Raw genomic sequence first — 16356 nt, forward strand, 5'->3', positions numbered from 1 at the left:
GTCAAGAATAATAATGCAATGAATACAGTTCAAGATATTAAAATGTTTATAATGTAATTGTAATTTATAAAGTTTCTAATTTATATGTGATGATGGAGGTGTTGTGCAGAGCTGGGACGGGTGCACTGAGCCTACTTTCTGGGAAGAGGAGAGAAATTATGTTTTGTAACGATGGATGGCGTTATGTTTATTTTTGTTGCAGTTTATTTTTTTTATTTCTGATCATTTGCTGTTTTGTGGGTGAAAGGCATGTTGCAGAGGTGTGAATAGAGTAGGTACAGCTGAGTCTTGTCCCAGAATGGACCTACAGCAAAACCTGGGAGCAAGATCTAGGTGTAGCAGTGTCTAAAATGAGATCATTACTTTTACTCCTAATGCAGAGAGGATATGTAAATTAAATAGAAATTAAGCACTCAAAAGACATTAATTCGGTGAATTAAAATGAAAACATCAAAACCTCTGAAAATAGGTTAGCTGTTTCTTTAAACAATTTAATTGTAGAAGTTGCTTGACAAAAACAAGTTTTCATGTTTTATTATCTCTAAATATGGCCTTAAGTATTAAAGTTATGCTCTCACACACTAATACATAATTATTTAGACTACTTTGATGTTTTGTGTATTTTTATAAGGTGCTAATTGTGCTGAATCAAGTTGACAACATTGCATAATTTGTAGGTTAGCATTAGCATAATCCACAGTACATTGTTTAGCAACAGTATAGAAATGAAGTTTACTGAATGCTTTTCTAATGTGATGAATAAGAGTGCATATCTCTAACAATAATAATTCCCATGACATAAATCATGACTTTCAGGAAAATTTATAACTAAGAGTGCCCTTTTTCATGTGGGCCAACTATATGTGGAGTTTTGCTAAAGAAAAATGTATCATAGAAGTGGGTTTCATGGTTTATCAAGGAATGTTATCAAAATATAAAGGAATTAATACACAGATGCAAAATTAAGATTTGGTTTACAACAAACCAGTAGCCTTTCATACCCTGTCTCAAGTTTGTGATTTTACTGTATTAGAAGGTCTTTCTTTCCACCTTTGCATGATTTCTTAAAAATGGCAGCCTTGAGACATGGAACATCAAATTTATTCCCATTGTATGGAGTTCCACTGACAGCATGTCCAAATAGACTTGCTATAGCAAGTCAAATCCAAAGGTTTATTAGCACGATAGTCTTTGAAGGAAGAAAACCACTAGTATTTTTATGGCTTAATGTAAACTGCGCTGCATGTTACCTTAGCGGTTGTCTTTGGTTGCTTTTTTGCTTTCTTCCTTTCCAGAGGCAAAATAAATCCGTTATTGTCAGAGGGTGTAGGGAGGCAACTAGGAAAGCTAAGGCCTCCTTAGAATTACACCTGGTGAGAGGGGTCAAGGACAACAGGAAGAGCTTTTTCAAACACATGGCAGATAAAACTAACACTAGAGGCAATGTAGGCCCACTGATGAACAAGGAGGGTGCCCTGGTGACAGAAGATACAGAGAAGGCAGAGTTACTGAATGCCTTCCTTGTCTCTGTCTACTCTGCCAGAGGCTGTCCTGAGGAGCCCCGTACCACTGATGCCCCAGAGGAAGGCAGGACAATGGAGGAGTTTGCCTCCGTTGATGAGGACTGGGTTAGGGAGCAGTTAGACAATCTGGACATCCATAAATCCATGGGTCCAGATGGGATGCATCTGCGGGTGCTGAGGGAGCTGGCTGAGGTCATTGCTGGACCACTCTCCATCATCTTTGCCAAGTCTTGGGAAACGGAAGGGGTGCCTGAGGACTGGAGGAAAGCACAAGAAGGAGGACCCAGGTAACTATAGACCAGTCAGCCTCACCTCCATCCCTGGGAAACTGATGAAGTGACTTATCCTTGGTGCCATCTCAAGGCATATCAGATAAGAGGGTCATTAGGGGCAGTCAACATGGCTTTGCCAAAGGGAAGTTGTGCTTGACCAACCTCATTGACTTTTATGAGGACATAACAAGAGGGATGGATGATGGCAGAGTGGTGGACGTGGTCTGCCTTGACTTGAGTAATGCATTTGACACAGTCTCCCACAGCATCCTCACAGCTAAATTGAGGGAGTGCGGTCTGTATGATCAGATAGTGAGGTGGACTGCGAACTGGCTGAAGGGAAGAAGCCAGAGAGTTGTGGTCAATGGGGCAGAGTCTAGTTGGAGGCCTGTATCTAATGGAATGCCTCAAGGGTCGGTACCAGGACCAGTACTATTCAATATATTCATCAATGACTTGGAGGAGGGATTAGAGTGCACTGTCAGCAAGTTTGCTGATGACACAAAACTAGGAAAGAGTGACCGACACCCCAGAAGGCTGTGCTGCCATCCAGTGAGACCTGGACAGGCTGAAGAGTTGGGCAGGGAAAAATTTAATGAAATATAACCAGGGTGAGTGCAGAGTCTTTCAGACTTGCAGAGTCTGGGTAGGAACAACTGCAGGTTCCAGTATAAGTTGGGGAATGACCTATTAGAGAGTAGTTTAGAGCAAATGGACCTGGGGGTCCTGGTGGACAGCAGGATGACCATGAGCCAGCACTGTGTCCTTGTGGCCAGGAAAGCCAGTGGCATCCTGGGGTGTATTAGAAACGGGGTGGTTAGTAGGTTGAGAGAGGTTCTCCTTCCCCTCTACTCTGCCCTGGTGTGACCACATCTGGAATACTGTGTCCAGTTCTGGGCCCCTCAGTTCAAGAAAGACAGGGAACTGCTGGAGAGAGTCCTGCGTCGGGCACCAAAGATGATTAAGGGAGTAGAGCATCTCCCTTCTGAGGAAAGGGTGAGGGAGCTGGGTCTCTTTAGCTTGGAGAAAAGGAGACTGAAGGGTGACCTCATTAATGTTTACAGATATGTAAAGGGTCACGAAGATGGAGCCAGGCTCTTCTTGGTGACAACCAATGATAGGACAATAGGTAACGAGTACAAACTGGAACACAAAAGGTTCCACTTAAATTTGAGAAGAAACTTCTTCTCAATGAGGGTGACAGAGCACTGGAACAGGCTGCCCAGGGGGGTTGTGGAGACTCCTACTCTGGAGGCCTTCAAGACCTGCCTGGATGCCTTCCTGTGTAACCTCATCTAGGTGTTCCTGCTCCAGCAGGGGGGTTGGACTAGATGATCTTTCAAGGTCCCTTCCGATACCTAACATTCTGTGATTCTGTGAAGTGCTAATGAGAAAAAAGGAAATTGCTCCCTCAGGCCATTGCTTAGCACATTCCCTGCTGGAGTGTCAGTGCATGTAGAAAAGATCGGGTCAGTGTGCAGTTTTTGACTTGTCAACTCTACCGTACTCAAGGCTACCTTACTAAGTGTCAGAGCTCATGCACAATGTTTATGCCCTTTGCAGTGAGTCATACATTGTAGTCTGGAGTCCATACAGAACCTAGCGCTTGGCTTCAGGTTACCCGCTTGTATCATTTTATCGAGCATACGCTAAGAACAACAGGAGAGGAGGACACATCAAAGAGGAAACACTTCCCAAGTATCAGACAGTTATCTACTCTCCACACCATTTTTGCTTACGCTTATCAAAGGGGGAGGGATTAAGTAGGTGAAGATACAAAGAAATGGATACATTGTGGTTTTTTAGCTCAATGCTTTGTCTCTGGCAGCAGACAAGAGTGGATCCCTAGGTAAGAGAATACAAGTTGTGGTGCCTTGTAATGACACCTCCCTAACCTCCAGACTGTGTGCCTGGGGAGTCCCGAGGCAGCCATTGTCATTCTGAGTTTTCATAGTCCTCAGGGAATTTCTCTTTTATGAATTCACTTCTGAATTTTTACTGTCTACATTCTTCTGTGCCAAGACTTCAGCAACTTAGCTGCTCAACATTTTAAGTTAATTAGCCTTCTCCTTTTGTGGGTTTTGAACTTGCCACCTGTTAACAGTATTGCAAGTGGTAAAACAAACAAACAGAAGCTTCTTGGTTTTAACATTTTAAAATTATATTTAAAGTAATACTGTGTGTAAAAGGATGTAATACACAGATTTAGCAGGGGATGAGAGCACTTAGATAGCGCCAGGCGGGGAGGGATATCTGGTAACAAACCGTGTGAGCATGAAGCTGCATGGTGATGTTCCCTTTCACTCCCCATTTTGAATGGACCTGCACCTGCCATTGCAGCAACAACTGCATTTTCTCTTTTTGTTGTAACAGCATTTAAGTACCATTGACCACTGAAAGAGTGCTGATTTTTGTTGGATTTACCTGTCTAAAAATTTCCCCTATTTTATACTCATTATCCTGAGGGTAACAATTTATTTTAAGACATGAGAAAAAACCGCTAGTATTTAAACTTGTAAGTTTTAAATATACATATGTTCTCACTGCAACTTTTCTCTTTTGTTCTCCTTGCGATTCTTATTAGCCAAAGCAAAGGGAGGAAGAATGGAAACTGAGGGAAGATTCAATTTGCAAGTGCTGAAATGCAAATTCAGTGATACTAATATCAACCCCTACTGAATTTTTGCATTTAAGCCGCTGATAAAGTTCCTCATGCTGGGAAGAGTAATTTCATTTTGTGAGGAACAGGAGGAAAGCTATTTTAATGTAGCGTCCAAAATAAGAAACCATACTGGACCAAAATAAAGGGATTTTAACTTCTATGTTCTAGGTGATTCTTTTAAATATAAAATAAGATTTTCTATGTAATTAAGACTAAGCGTTTTTTTAAAAAAACATGTGTTTTCAGTTATGGTTTGACTAATTTTGAAAAATAAGGTATGAAAAATGTAATAAATTATCAAAATCATTCTTATAAATACATTAGATGAGTGAGTATGGTTTTTAACTGGATCACTAGTCTGTTTGCAATATTGCTAATAAATGCAGCACATGGCAGTTCTTGAACAACTCCTGTGTTCATCTGTAGCTAAGCAGAATGGTCATAAATATTTACTAAATGTATTTATTTGAACATAACTTAAACATATAGATTTTCACTGTTATTTTAGCCAGGTTTCAGTATAGCAATGAAAAGTAGACCATATTCAAGCCTGTGGCTTGAAAACTGTGATGTCTCCAGTTGGCATTGCTTGATAAAGAGGGAAAAATGCAAAGGACACAATTGGTAGGGCAAAGGTGGAAACACATACTGAGCTATCTGAAGAGGGTTATACTATATGAAGGGAAGAGAACATGGAAGGAAGCTACAGTGCTATGTTATAGCAGTATGAAATGTTTGTTTAGCATAACTTTTTTTTTTTTTTGCAAAAAAAGTGTTTCAAATGATACTTTTCCCTAATGTATTGAGCAAAAATATTTTGTGTGCATGAGGTATGCTTGTTCTTGAAAGATATTTTGGTAGTACTAATTTTGATGCCTCAACAGCAATATTCCACCAACAGCTTATGTGTAGAAATTAGTACAAATCTCTGTATCTATTTTTCATTCTTAAATAGACACAATTTTTATGTACTGATTATTTTGTATTTGGTCTTTTCTAATGATTGCTTAGGTGGTTTCTACTGGGTTCCGGAATAAAATGTGAGAGAATGGTATTTAAATAACAGCTTCACAGTATAATAAAATCCTACTACAGCTTGAAATTACAGGGAGCAAAGAGACTTATGTCAGCTTCTGTGGGAAGCTCTCAGTAGATAAAGGCTTAAAGGAGTCTTTCCATAAACCACTTTTTTTTATTTTGAAGTCCTTTTTTTCTTGAGTATTTTTTAGTTTTAACTAGTAAGATTCTGTATGCTGAAAGTTAAGAAGGATTGCTTTTTTCTAGGCTGCGTTTTTCTCCATCTTTGTCTGTCGTCACTGTTAATGGCATAACTAATCTTTTGGTCAGTCAGTGCTGAGCTCTAACATCTTCTTTGCTGTGGCTTTATCAGACGTATAAAAATCAATATAATAAAGTTTAACTGATCTATTCTGATAGTTTGTGACCATTTCCAATGACATTTATGGAACACATCATATATTAGAGTGGTTTGGAATGCATGTTTGGACTGCATAGGACTAAGCAGTAACTATTATTTTTTAAATCAAATAAAAGTTGTGGTGTTTAGCGGCCATTAACCTCAGGGCCCATGATTCAAGTTCTGCTTGAGGTACGAAGAGAGTTGATTCACAGTTAAAGGACTGCTGTTCTATGCAGAATTTAGTCTCCTCTGTTCTCTAAAATATGTTTTCAAATTTTTAAATTGAATAATTATTAGTTTTCCTTCAGCATTTTGTGACCAACTAGTAAAACAATACTTTTATGTCAACAAATTTCTGTGATTAAATGCTTTTATTCTATTCTATTCTATTCTATTCTATTCTATTCTATTCTATTCTATTCTATTCTATTCTATTCTATTCTATTCTAAAAATATAGTTCTATGATATTCTAAATATTCCATTCTGTTTTTAAATAAATAATTTTCCTAGATTGTTATATGTGAGGTTTGTGTATGCCTTACATTTCTCTATTTTATAGTTCATGTAACAGAATAAGTAAAAAGTCTGTTTTTCACTGCTTGCTGGTTCAACTCTATTTTGCATATTATTCATCCAAAGTGATTACTATATGCAGTATGTCAGAAGTAAGAAACCTGCATCTTTATATGGGTGTGTTCAGCAAAATATATCTTTGTCTACCAGAAAAGGAGGTCTAGAGAAGAGTAGTATATATTCTTTTGTAGACTGTATGGTATTAAAAGTTTTCAAAATGTGAAAACCAAGGTGGGAATATATATAACCAACAGAAGAGAAGGAAAACTTATGCTTTCTCTTAAAAAAGAAAAAATCATCAGTACAATGGAAGGAATGGTCTGCATTACCTAATACGTGATTTTATTTGGGGAATTAAACTCTTTAACATTCAAAGAATTGTATAGTTTGTCCGTAAAGAACCAGATTACTTCCTAGAAAAATAATTGAGCGTCTTTGTTTTTATCCTTTAAGTATACCCTAAAACCTATTATAATCCCTTAAAGGAGCATTTTATTAAACTAAACAACAGTAACATTTTTAATGATGATCTGCTAGCAAAACATTCTAGGTAATCTCTGATTAGTGATCACATTTCAACAGCAATCCAAAGCACAAGATAACTGAATTCCTCAAAATATAGACCATAAAAACAACATCACCACCACAATAAAAAACAAAACAAAATAAAACAAAACAAACACCAAAAAAACACCAATTCTGCCTTAATTTCATTTCTTTAGTATTCAAAGGTGGCTAAGGCAAACAGATCTTGAACCAGAAGATCAGTCAGTCACTCTGGACAAAAACGGATTAGATCTTCCCAAAGTGCCAGAAGTATTTACAGAGCCTTGTTTGTGGTGAACTGTAGACTTGCAGAGGAAGTAGTAATGTTTTTCATCCTTGCTTATTGTACAAAGCCCTATTTTTAAATATTTTCATTTTGTTTCAATCACTCTTGTATTTCAGGCATTTCTGGTTTTGCAGGACTATATCAGATAATGAAATTGCAGTGAAAAATACATAGAAAGAAGGGTTTAATAAATTATCCCTTTACACAACATAAGCAGAAATTCCTTTAAAGAGAGTTGCATTTTTTGTTTTGCAATGATAATAAATGGACATTTCTGTCCATTGGAGAGGCAGACAAAGTGAGTTTCAGTAAAACAAGAGCAGAATTGTAGTATGTGCTTGCAATCCTTTGAGTTAGTCTCTCACCACAGCAGTTTCTATTAAAAAAGTAGTCTTTTCCGTCTGTATTACATACAGTATTACAATTTGTGTTTCTACAAAACAAAAAATCCTTGAATCATAATAGGATCATGGGACTAGAGTTGGGAAGTAAGGATTTAAGAATCTGTCCACTGATTTTTCATCCTTTGTCATATGAAATGGTAGGTCAGATGCATTACAGATCTTCTAAGCTATTTTCCTGTTGAAAAGGGATCTTAAAATCATTGTATAGTCACAACATAGAGCCAGTATGTTAGCCAGCAGTGACTGTTTGCAGTGTTGGTAGCTACAGCTACAGGTGCATTTAGAAGCCTTTTATCATAACTTGTGTTTTCTTAATCCTAGAATCTAAACAGAGGGGCATACCCAGTTACGCTGGGGCCTGTGGGTATTGTACCTATGATGTGAGCTGTGTGGGTTAATAAAGCCATCAACTGAAAACATGTTTGGAAAACAGAATTCATTCGAAACATTAAGTAGGATTAAAAAGTTGATAAGACACTGATTTGTGACACATATGCTTAATGGTAATTTAACTGTTCAGAAGTACTACTGTGTTTCCATTTGATATAACTGTTAGAAATGTTAATACATGATACTGTCAACAGAACACCAAATTTAACCTGAGACATGCAATGTTATCATTTTTCTTTCTTTTTTCTTTTTTTTTCTATAGTCAAAAAATAAAGTATCAATAGATATTTATTTCATCTCCTTTTATACTTGCAGGCGGTTTGACAGATCTTTGGAAAAGTGGCAGCTTTTTCATAGTGACATGGAGAGCTTTAATCATTGGCTAACTGAAACTGAAGAGAAGCTGTCTAGAGCACAGATTGAGGCTGGAGACGTGGGTCATGAGAAAACCAACCAATTTCTCCAGGTATGATTTGATTAACCCATTTCCTGTTTTTCACCAGTAATTAGAAATTTGCAGATCTGTGTACTCTGTGCAGTTTTGCAGTTTGAATAAGGAGGAATTCTGGTGGTAAGTGGCTGGTGACAATTTTGGTCAGACAGTTCTGTTGTTCTTGTTAACTAAGAATTTTCACCAGTTTGTTTTAAAATACATTTTTAAAAGCAGTAAAATATAGGATAGCGTGGTATACTGTGGTACTTCCATGGTTATGTACCTGTTTGGCCTTTTTATAAAGGGCTTATTAATTTCCATTTGATACTTATGACCAGCAGAAGTACCAGACTTAATTTCAAAATCTTGCGGAAGTAATATGATTAAACATTGAGCTGTACTAGAGATATTCTACAAACTATGCCTTGCAAGTACCGCTTATTTTGCCTATTTTATGTTTTAATCAAAGAACCTTGAGGATGCTTTTTGTGAAATGCAGCGCGACAGAATAGCCACTTAGTTCTTATATGTCCAGTTCCAATTTGTATGCTTTTTCATCTTGCAAGCTCTTTGAGCACCATAAGGAAAATAATAACTCTAGTTTCTTGGTAGTTTATTTCATTTCCCTCTTGTATGATTGAAATGGTAATGGGTATGAAGAATGAATTCTAAACTGATGTTTTGCAAGTTGATAGGTTCAGCTGAATAATATGGCTTGACTAAACTCTGGATTCTTATTATAAATTATTACCTGTGCATAAGAAAAAAAATCTGTTAAACTAATTGGCATTTGTACATTTGAATTGCTGGATTGAATTACTGGATTTCAGGTTGAAAGAAGTTAGGTCTGTATAATACTAAGGTCCAGTTTTGTTTTGAATGCAACACTAATCTACTTTTTGGCCTGCAGTTAAAAAAATAAATAATGTTTTTTGAATTTTAATGTTTAAAGTCTCCTTTTTAAGATTTAGGCTGCTATTTCTTGACTGGAAAACTGTGACCTGAAAAGGAAACCAAATCATGCTGTGCAAGTATAAAAACAAAGATACAACTGTTAAGTAATATCTTATATTAAGCTGAGGTAGTTAAAATAGCAGGTAAATATTTTTCTGCAAATAGCTATCAATGCCTTGGACAATGAAAAAGTCTAAGATCTGGCTGACAAAATAGAATGTCATGAAGGAATTAAAGATGCTCTTTATTATGCATGTAAAAGGTGGCAGAGCTCATGCGTATTTCCCCTGGGATTTTGTCTTCCTTTCTCTGTCCAGAGTTTTAATCATTTATTTGAAAAACACAAAATACTAAAGCAAGACACAAGTATCTATGTGACAAATAGTAACACAGTGTCACAAACCCTTACCCTTTCTTCTTTGCGTCTGCTCCATCACCCTTCTTGACACTGTTCTGGTATCCTTAAGCAGCTTCAAAAGAGCACTTAGGAAAAACAAAACCAAACCACATCTGTGGAGAAAGCATTTGTATCCTTTTTACTAACCCCTTTCTAAAACAATATTTTTTCTCTCAGAAGAGGTTGATTTTTGAGAATGCCCAGACCAAGGTAAGATGTATTGTAGATATTATATATGCATTAGGGGTATAGCACATTTCACAGTCCCAACAGATTAGAAACATTATTTCCTTGTCATCACTAACAAAAAGGTTCATACTGAATTGAACATCACACCAAAAGACTCCGAGATAATGCCTTGCAGAAGCTTAGATTTCAGTGTAGAACAAGACTGCTTCTGTTTTACATTCCCCTTTGACCTAGCCTCCCTCTCCTCTGTTATACATTTGTTACGTTCTTATGCAATATCTGAGAATATTTTGTCTGCATATGTCTGCATATGTCTGAAGAATGGATTTCTACTGAGATTTTCTTTTTGCAGCCCATCTAGTTCTTCCCTTTCCCTTTCCCTTTCCCTTTCCCTTTCCCTTTCCCTTTCCCTTTCCCTTTCCTCCCCTGCATTTGTTTCTCAAACATTTCGTTAGTTCAGTACAAGAGACAAAACTCCCTAATGAAAATCTACTTAGTGTGAAAATATTCCTAATGTTAGTTAACGGTTTTTGTGAAAGAATGTTTAGTCTGAAATTGCATTGTTCCCATTCTCTTTATGGGGTCTTTATTTTGCTGGGTCTTGTTTGAAAAGTATTAGGCTTCAGTGAGGCTGACAGAAGAGATCATTAGAATTTTCATTAGGTAAACAGTAAAAACAGCTGAGCATTTTGATTTACTTGATTAGCAACTTGTTTAATTAATGAGATCATGCTGCTTAGTGAACCATAATCAGAATTAACAGGATTTGTTTGAAAATGCTTTCACAAGCAAGTGAATAAGCTTGTATTCAACAAGGAACTGTCTTAGGAAAAACTATACAAAACATTCAGATGTGTAATACTATTTCTAGGTAGGACTACTTTAGAAAAGTAAAGATTAATGTGTTCATTAACATCCATTAAATACATAGAGTCAAATGTTAATGTAAAATGAAACAATCAACAGTATGACTGGGTGATTATGTTAATTATAGTTTAAGAGGTAATTACATTCTTTTAGCTGTATTTGGGGAGGGAAAGTATGTTCCTTTTTGCTGCACAATGTCATGATATTAAACAACATTTATACATTATATATCATGTAAATGAAACCTAATAATAGAATTGTTTCATTTCAGATCATGAATACGTGAATATTCTTATTGTGAATTTTTCACTAAGACTTTCTGAGAGCAGAACTTGTGCTGTTGAAAAGAAATATCAATTTCAGTTTTTAAAAAATCATGATTGACTTCTCTTACAGTTTGGAGACACAGAATTTAAAAGGATGTTTTACAGATAGTACATCATATAATCCCTTTGAAACGTACTGAACTCCGTCTTGAAAGTAGATAGAATGTTTTTGCTCTCATTATTCAGAATGAAAGGTTTTTCTATCTCTTCACTCCTTCACATACTCTTCACAACTTTAACTTCTTCAGCTTCCTGCATTTGCACTTAGTTTATTTATTTTTGTGCCAAGACTGAGACGTAGTTCTGTTTTAACTACTCCCCAATGTTTATCCGCTTCTGTTCTTATAGGCTGCGGTCATTTTCCCTGTTGGATCTCATTTGGTAAACTAAAGCCCCCATTTTATAAACTGCTTTCATATAATAGCTAGACAACTTGACTCTTATTTTCTGTGCCTGTTCCTCTTTCCGGAACATGAATTCTCAAAATAGCACACCACTATCCAAACTGAAATGCCATCCATACCATCATCAAGATAACTCAGGTGCTGTGTTTTATAGTTGGATCCTTACCATGGCTGAATATTAGATATCATTTGCAATCATCTATCTAAATTATTTTTATATATATTTTTTTTGGTCTTACAGCTCAAATCTACATTCCACCTCATATGAAAAAAAAAAAAAGGTACAAATTGTACTACAAATTAATGCCAAGTTAATATGCATCAAAGAAGCAAACAAGAATGAGTATTGTGGGGGGAGAGTGTATTCATGTGCCATAGATAAGTGCTAAAAAGACAACTACAAAAAGAGGAATTCTTCAACATTTTCAGAACTAGACTGTCAAGTTACATTCCTGAATCATTACCTGAGAATTTAAAATTAGTATTCTTATTTTAAGAATATAGAAGATCCAGAACAGTTGTTCTTTACACTGGTATTAAGAACTGTTCAGCAGTTTATATTTAGTGGCCACTTTTGAATTGCAAGTTTAACTTTATTATTTTAGGTGGCGCGTTTTTGTTTAGAAAAGTGAAGTAATGAGGTTCTGGGTCTGAATGTTTTCTGTTCTTGATGTTCATGTATTGTGACTAGTCAGTGATGTGTACTTCCCAGTAAACAGGCAAGGCCTGGACTTTATAGAATTTAATTGTTTCAAAAATATTGCTACTACATAATTATTCATTTCTCAAGTATCTACTTTCATTTATGGGCATAAATATCAAGGATGTTATGCTCATCTTTTAAGGTCACAGAGGACCTTAAATAATCAGTGAGATCTTGAAATTATTGGGTGGTGGCCTTATTAATTATACTCAGTCTTCTGAGGATACTGTGGATATAAAAATTGCTTGTAAGTTACAGATCTCTCTTAAATTGTTCACACATTGAATTTTCTAGAATTTACGTTTTAGAGTACTTCCACAAGCCTGCAACAGGCTTGTGAATGACTCATGCCTTCGCCAGATCTTCCTTCTACTGCACTATAGCGTCAAGAACTCACATTTTTGTCTTGTAGATGTTTAAAGTAAAAAGATACAGAGAATAGAGGCTTCAGTGCTGAAAGTCATGGACATGCTAATACATTCTCTCTTTTATATCTAAATTGGATTATATGGATGTTGATGATTTAATAAGCACTAAATTTAAACAATTCTTTCTGGAATACAGCACAAATGGAATCAGACGATATAGGAGAAAAAAGTGTTTCAGCACTTGAGGCCACATATTCTCACACCACAAAAACACAGTGGTAAGCAGGTGGATAATTTACTCAGTTTCCCCCTTATATAAAACTTGTAAAAATACTTTTTTATATAGTAATTTTTGCTTTTGCATTTAAGATTTTTTTCGTGCTTTACTGAGTGTTAAATGTTGTTCAAATAATCTCTGATTCTTCTTATTGTGGTTTGGATTCCATTTGGATTCAAATGTTTCAATTTAGTTCGATTTGGATCGATTTGGTTCCACCTGGTTCGGTTTTGACTAGTGTTTTTTAGTGTTACGATATATTTTCAGAGAAATGGTAGAAATGTAACAAAATATTATTTGTGGCCAAAGAGATCTCTATGATTGCTTGATGATTCTACAAGAGATAGAAAATCTAGAATGCGGAATCAATGAGAAACCAGTTTAGCACTGTGTTAGGGGAATCTTTGCTTAGATTGATCATGGTACATACTACAACGTCCTCCATATTGCAAGAGCGTATCTGAAAAGATATTGATCTGGCAGGAATGTATTATTGGCTAATATTTTACTAATATCAAAAGCTCACAGTCCCCTTGCTATTATGTTGAAAACAGATTTGACAATCTTTTTTTCTTTCCCTTTGGAATTTTACACATCCTTAGTACTTTGACTAAATGTTCTAAACACGATAGCAAGCCTACATGACTCCCATCAGCTTCTTATTTACATATTGTCTGGATCATTTATTCAGAGAAGCTTGCTGGTTTACTTTTTACTGCAAATCACTCTCTTATCAAACACCTCAGTGCAGCATGCTACTACCCCTAAAAACCTACACCCAGCAATATCCCATGGATTTCAGGTTTTTTGTCTGTAATTTCTAAGGTCTCAGTAAAATTGCATCAAATAATATATGTGAGCTCTATACCAGACACCTGGGCCCTAACTGAGTGAAACAGTTCTTTTTCTGGTTTAGCGTGATCTCCAAATTCATGACCCTTTCTTGACTGAAGTGCTATGGCAAAGGAAAGACTTTAATTTTCAGTTAATAAGGGGAGGACTTCACAATTTTTAGTAAAATAGTTACTTCTTTCTTATACCAAGCAAAATACTAAAAAATAATGTAATCTTTAGAAGTAATACATTTCTGCACATATAAAATGCCTGAAAACTTTATTTTACTATTTTACTATTCATCACCATTGTTGGAACTAATGGAACTAATGAAATATCAAAATAGTTTATCCTGAGTTTGTAGTAAAAACATTTTCTTGTCATGTTAAGCTATAAGTAGTATTTCATAATTATATCAGTTAAATTCTTCTCTCCTGACACAGTGCTGCATTATTCTTCACTCCTAATTACCCTATTAAAAGTTTTTAATTAATTTCTTGCTACTAGTAGCAGGACATTAAGATGCCTGAAGGCTGGGAGAAATACTTAAACACTTAAAGTTGCTTGTGGGGTTCTGCATACTTTCGCACTATTAGATGACAATTCATAGCTTATATTTAGGTTTTATTGTAAATCCCAGCATTGTTTATTCAGATAACAGAATTAAATCTTTTAAGTAATTAATTAGAATGCATTTTTCAAACATTTCATTATGAAACTTTTGGAAATTACCATTAGCATACACTGATGCATAGTGACATAATTTTTATACATTAAAAGAATGAATAAGCATGGGTTTTTTCTCTGTCTTGAGGAAAACAATGTTCTTGAACTGGATCAGTCAAACTTCCTGGTACCTGACCTGATTCCTCCTCACCAGTTTAAGTGGTTATAGAGTACAAGCACATGGTACACATTTTATACACATGGTATGTGTGTGAAAATAAAGGAAATGGAGGATGCAATTTTTTCATACTAATGAGTCTGTCTTCCTTTCAGAGCTACTCTGGATATTTGTAATCAGGGACACCTACAGATAATACATTTCATAGTCAGCGGTTTTTTTTAAATGTTTTTGCAATGGCATAAATACAGTGGTTAAAATAACCATATATTGTAAGTTTTGGGAAATGAGTGACTAAGTGAATAACTGCTTTGAAGGAGGATGCTATTTGTTCTTCTACTTAACAAAACGTTTATCTGGTTTGCTTCCCTGAGTCTTTCAAAAGTGCATCTCGTATTGCATCAGAGATCACTATGGCATATGATTAAATCTGTGGGTGTTGAAGCTTGGGAGTCTTTCTAGGTCTTCTGATGTGAATAATTAGCCATTAAAAATACTTACATAAAAGAGCAGGGAACATCCAACAGATTTTGCAAACTATCCATCACATGCAGGCTTTTCATTACCATCTTATTTTAGACTAAAGCCATAAAGTAAAGCCATATAGTAAGTATAGTAAACACACTGGACAAGACAGCAGGTTGATGTTATATTGCTTTAAAAAGTGAAACGTTTTTAAAAAACACAAAAAAAATCCCACAAACAAACAAAAACAACAAACACCAAAAACAAACAAACCTGCATTATAAAAACTTGCATTATGAAAACCTTCATGTTTATGCAGAGCAGACAGCAAAGAATCAGCATCTGCCCTTAAGGTGTCTAAAAATACTTTAGCTAAATTTACTTATCCTGATTTTGGAAGGCAATTTTTGTCAGGTTGTGATGAACTGTCTTTTGTACTTAGCTGTTTTACAGTGAGTTGCTTTCTACTGACAACCTTTATAGGCGCCTTTGTGGAGGTGTCTTTTGGTTTGTTAATATAAGGAGAGGAGTCAAGAGAGTTAGGTATGAATTTGACCAGTGATGACTGGATATTGAAGAACGGAGTTTTTAGTTAGACTATTTTACTGTTTATTGTTCATTTCAAACAAACTTGTCAGTTCATTTACTTCTCCAAAGTGTTATGTTATACAGAGAGACAGTATGTAGCAGGTGTGGAAATAGTAGTAACATGCTTCAGTTGTTTAAATGAAATGTTTACTTCTCCCCTACAGCAAACTTCCAACATAGTTCTTTCCTACTTAATATCTGCAGGTGAGATCCATCTCACCAAAAAAGGTCCAGAGTAGGCATTTGTATTTGAGCTTGTAATCCTGATCTTTGCAGACAAAGTAGAAAAACAGTCACTTCTAAGGTGAAGGTCACCTGACCTTTCTGTTTTGTTTTATATGCTTTGTTTTGGTTTATTTGTTTGTTTGTTTGTTTTTTCTAAAAAAAAAAAAAAAAAAAAAAAAGGCACTCATGAAAATATAAGAACCTAAAAATATTTAAGAATTAATTTACTTAATTTACTTCAGGTGTTCTCTTTCCTCCTTTGAATGAATATTTCTTCAAGTTTTGAATATTCAGAGTTTGCTACTAGTGGTGAACCAGCACTGATGCTAGCCAGAATGTATTACAAAGTAATACATGCATGCTGAAATAAATATATTTTCATAATTGGACTAGACAATTTGCCAC

At 35.6% G+C, this 16356-nt stretch overlaps 1 protein-coding gene across 21 annotated transcripts in view; it reads left to right on the forward strand.

Annotated features, from left to right (window-relative positions):
• DMD (dystrophin) overlaps positions 1 to 16356 on the forward strand; it is a 1272535-nt gene that overhangs the window by 664542 nt on the left and 591637 nt on the right. For all 21 annotated transcript variants that reach the window (XM_065049958.1, XM_065049956.1, XM_065049960.1 and 18 more), the window contains one exon: positions 8393 to 8543. In XM_065049958.1, the coding sequence (XP_064906030.1) occupies positions 8393 to 8543 (151 nt within the window). The remainder of the gene's footprint in view (positions 1 to 8392; positions 8544 to 16356) is intronic.

This window comes from Columba livia, chromosome 1 (assembly GCF_036013475.1).
Source record: "Columba livia isolate bColLiv1 breed racing homer chromosome 1, bColLiv1.pat.W.v2, whole genome shotgun sequence".
Classification (NCBI taxonomy): domain Eukaryota; kingdom Metazoa; phylum Chordata; class Aves; order Columbiformes; family Columbidae; genus Columba; species Columba livia.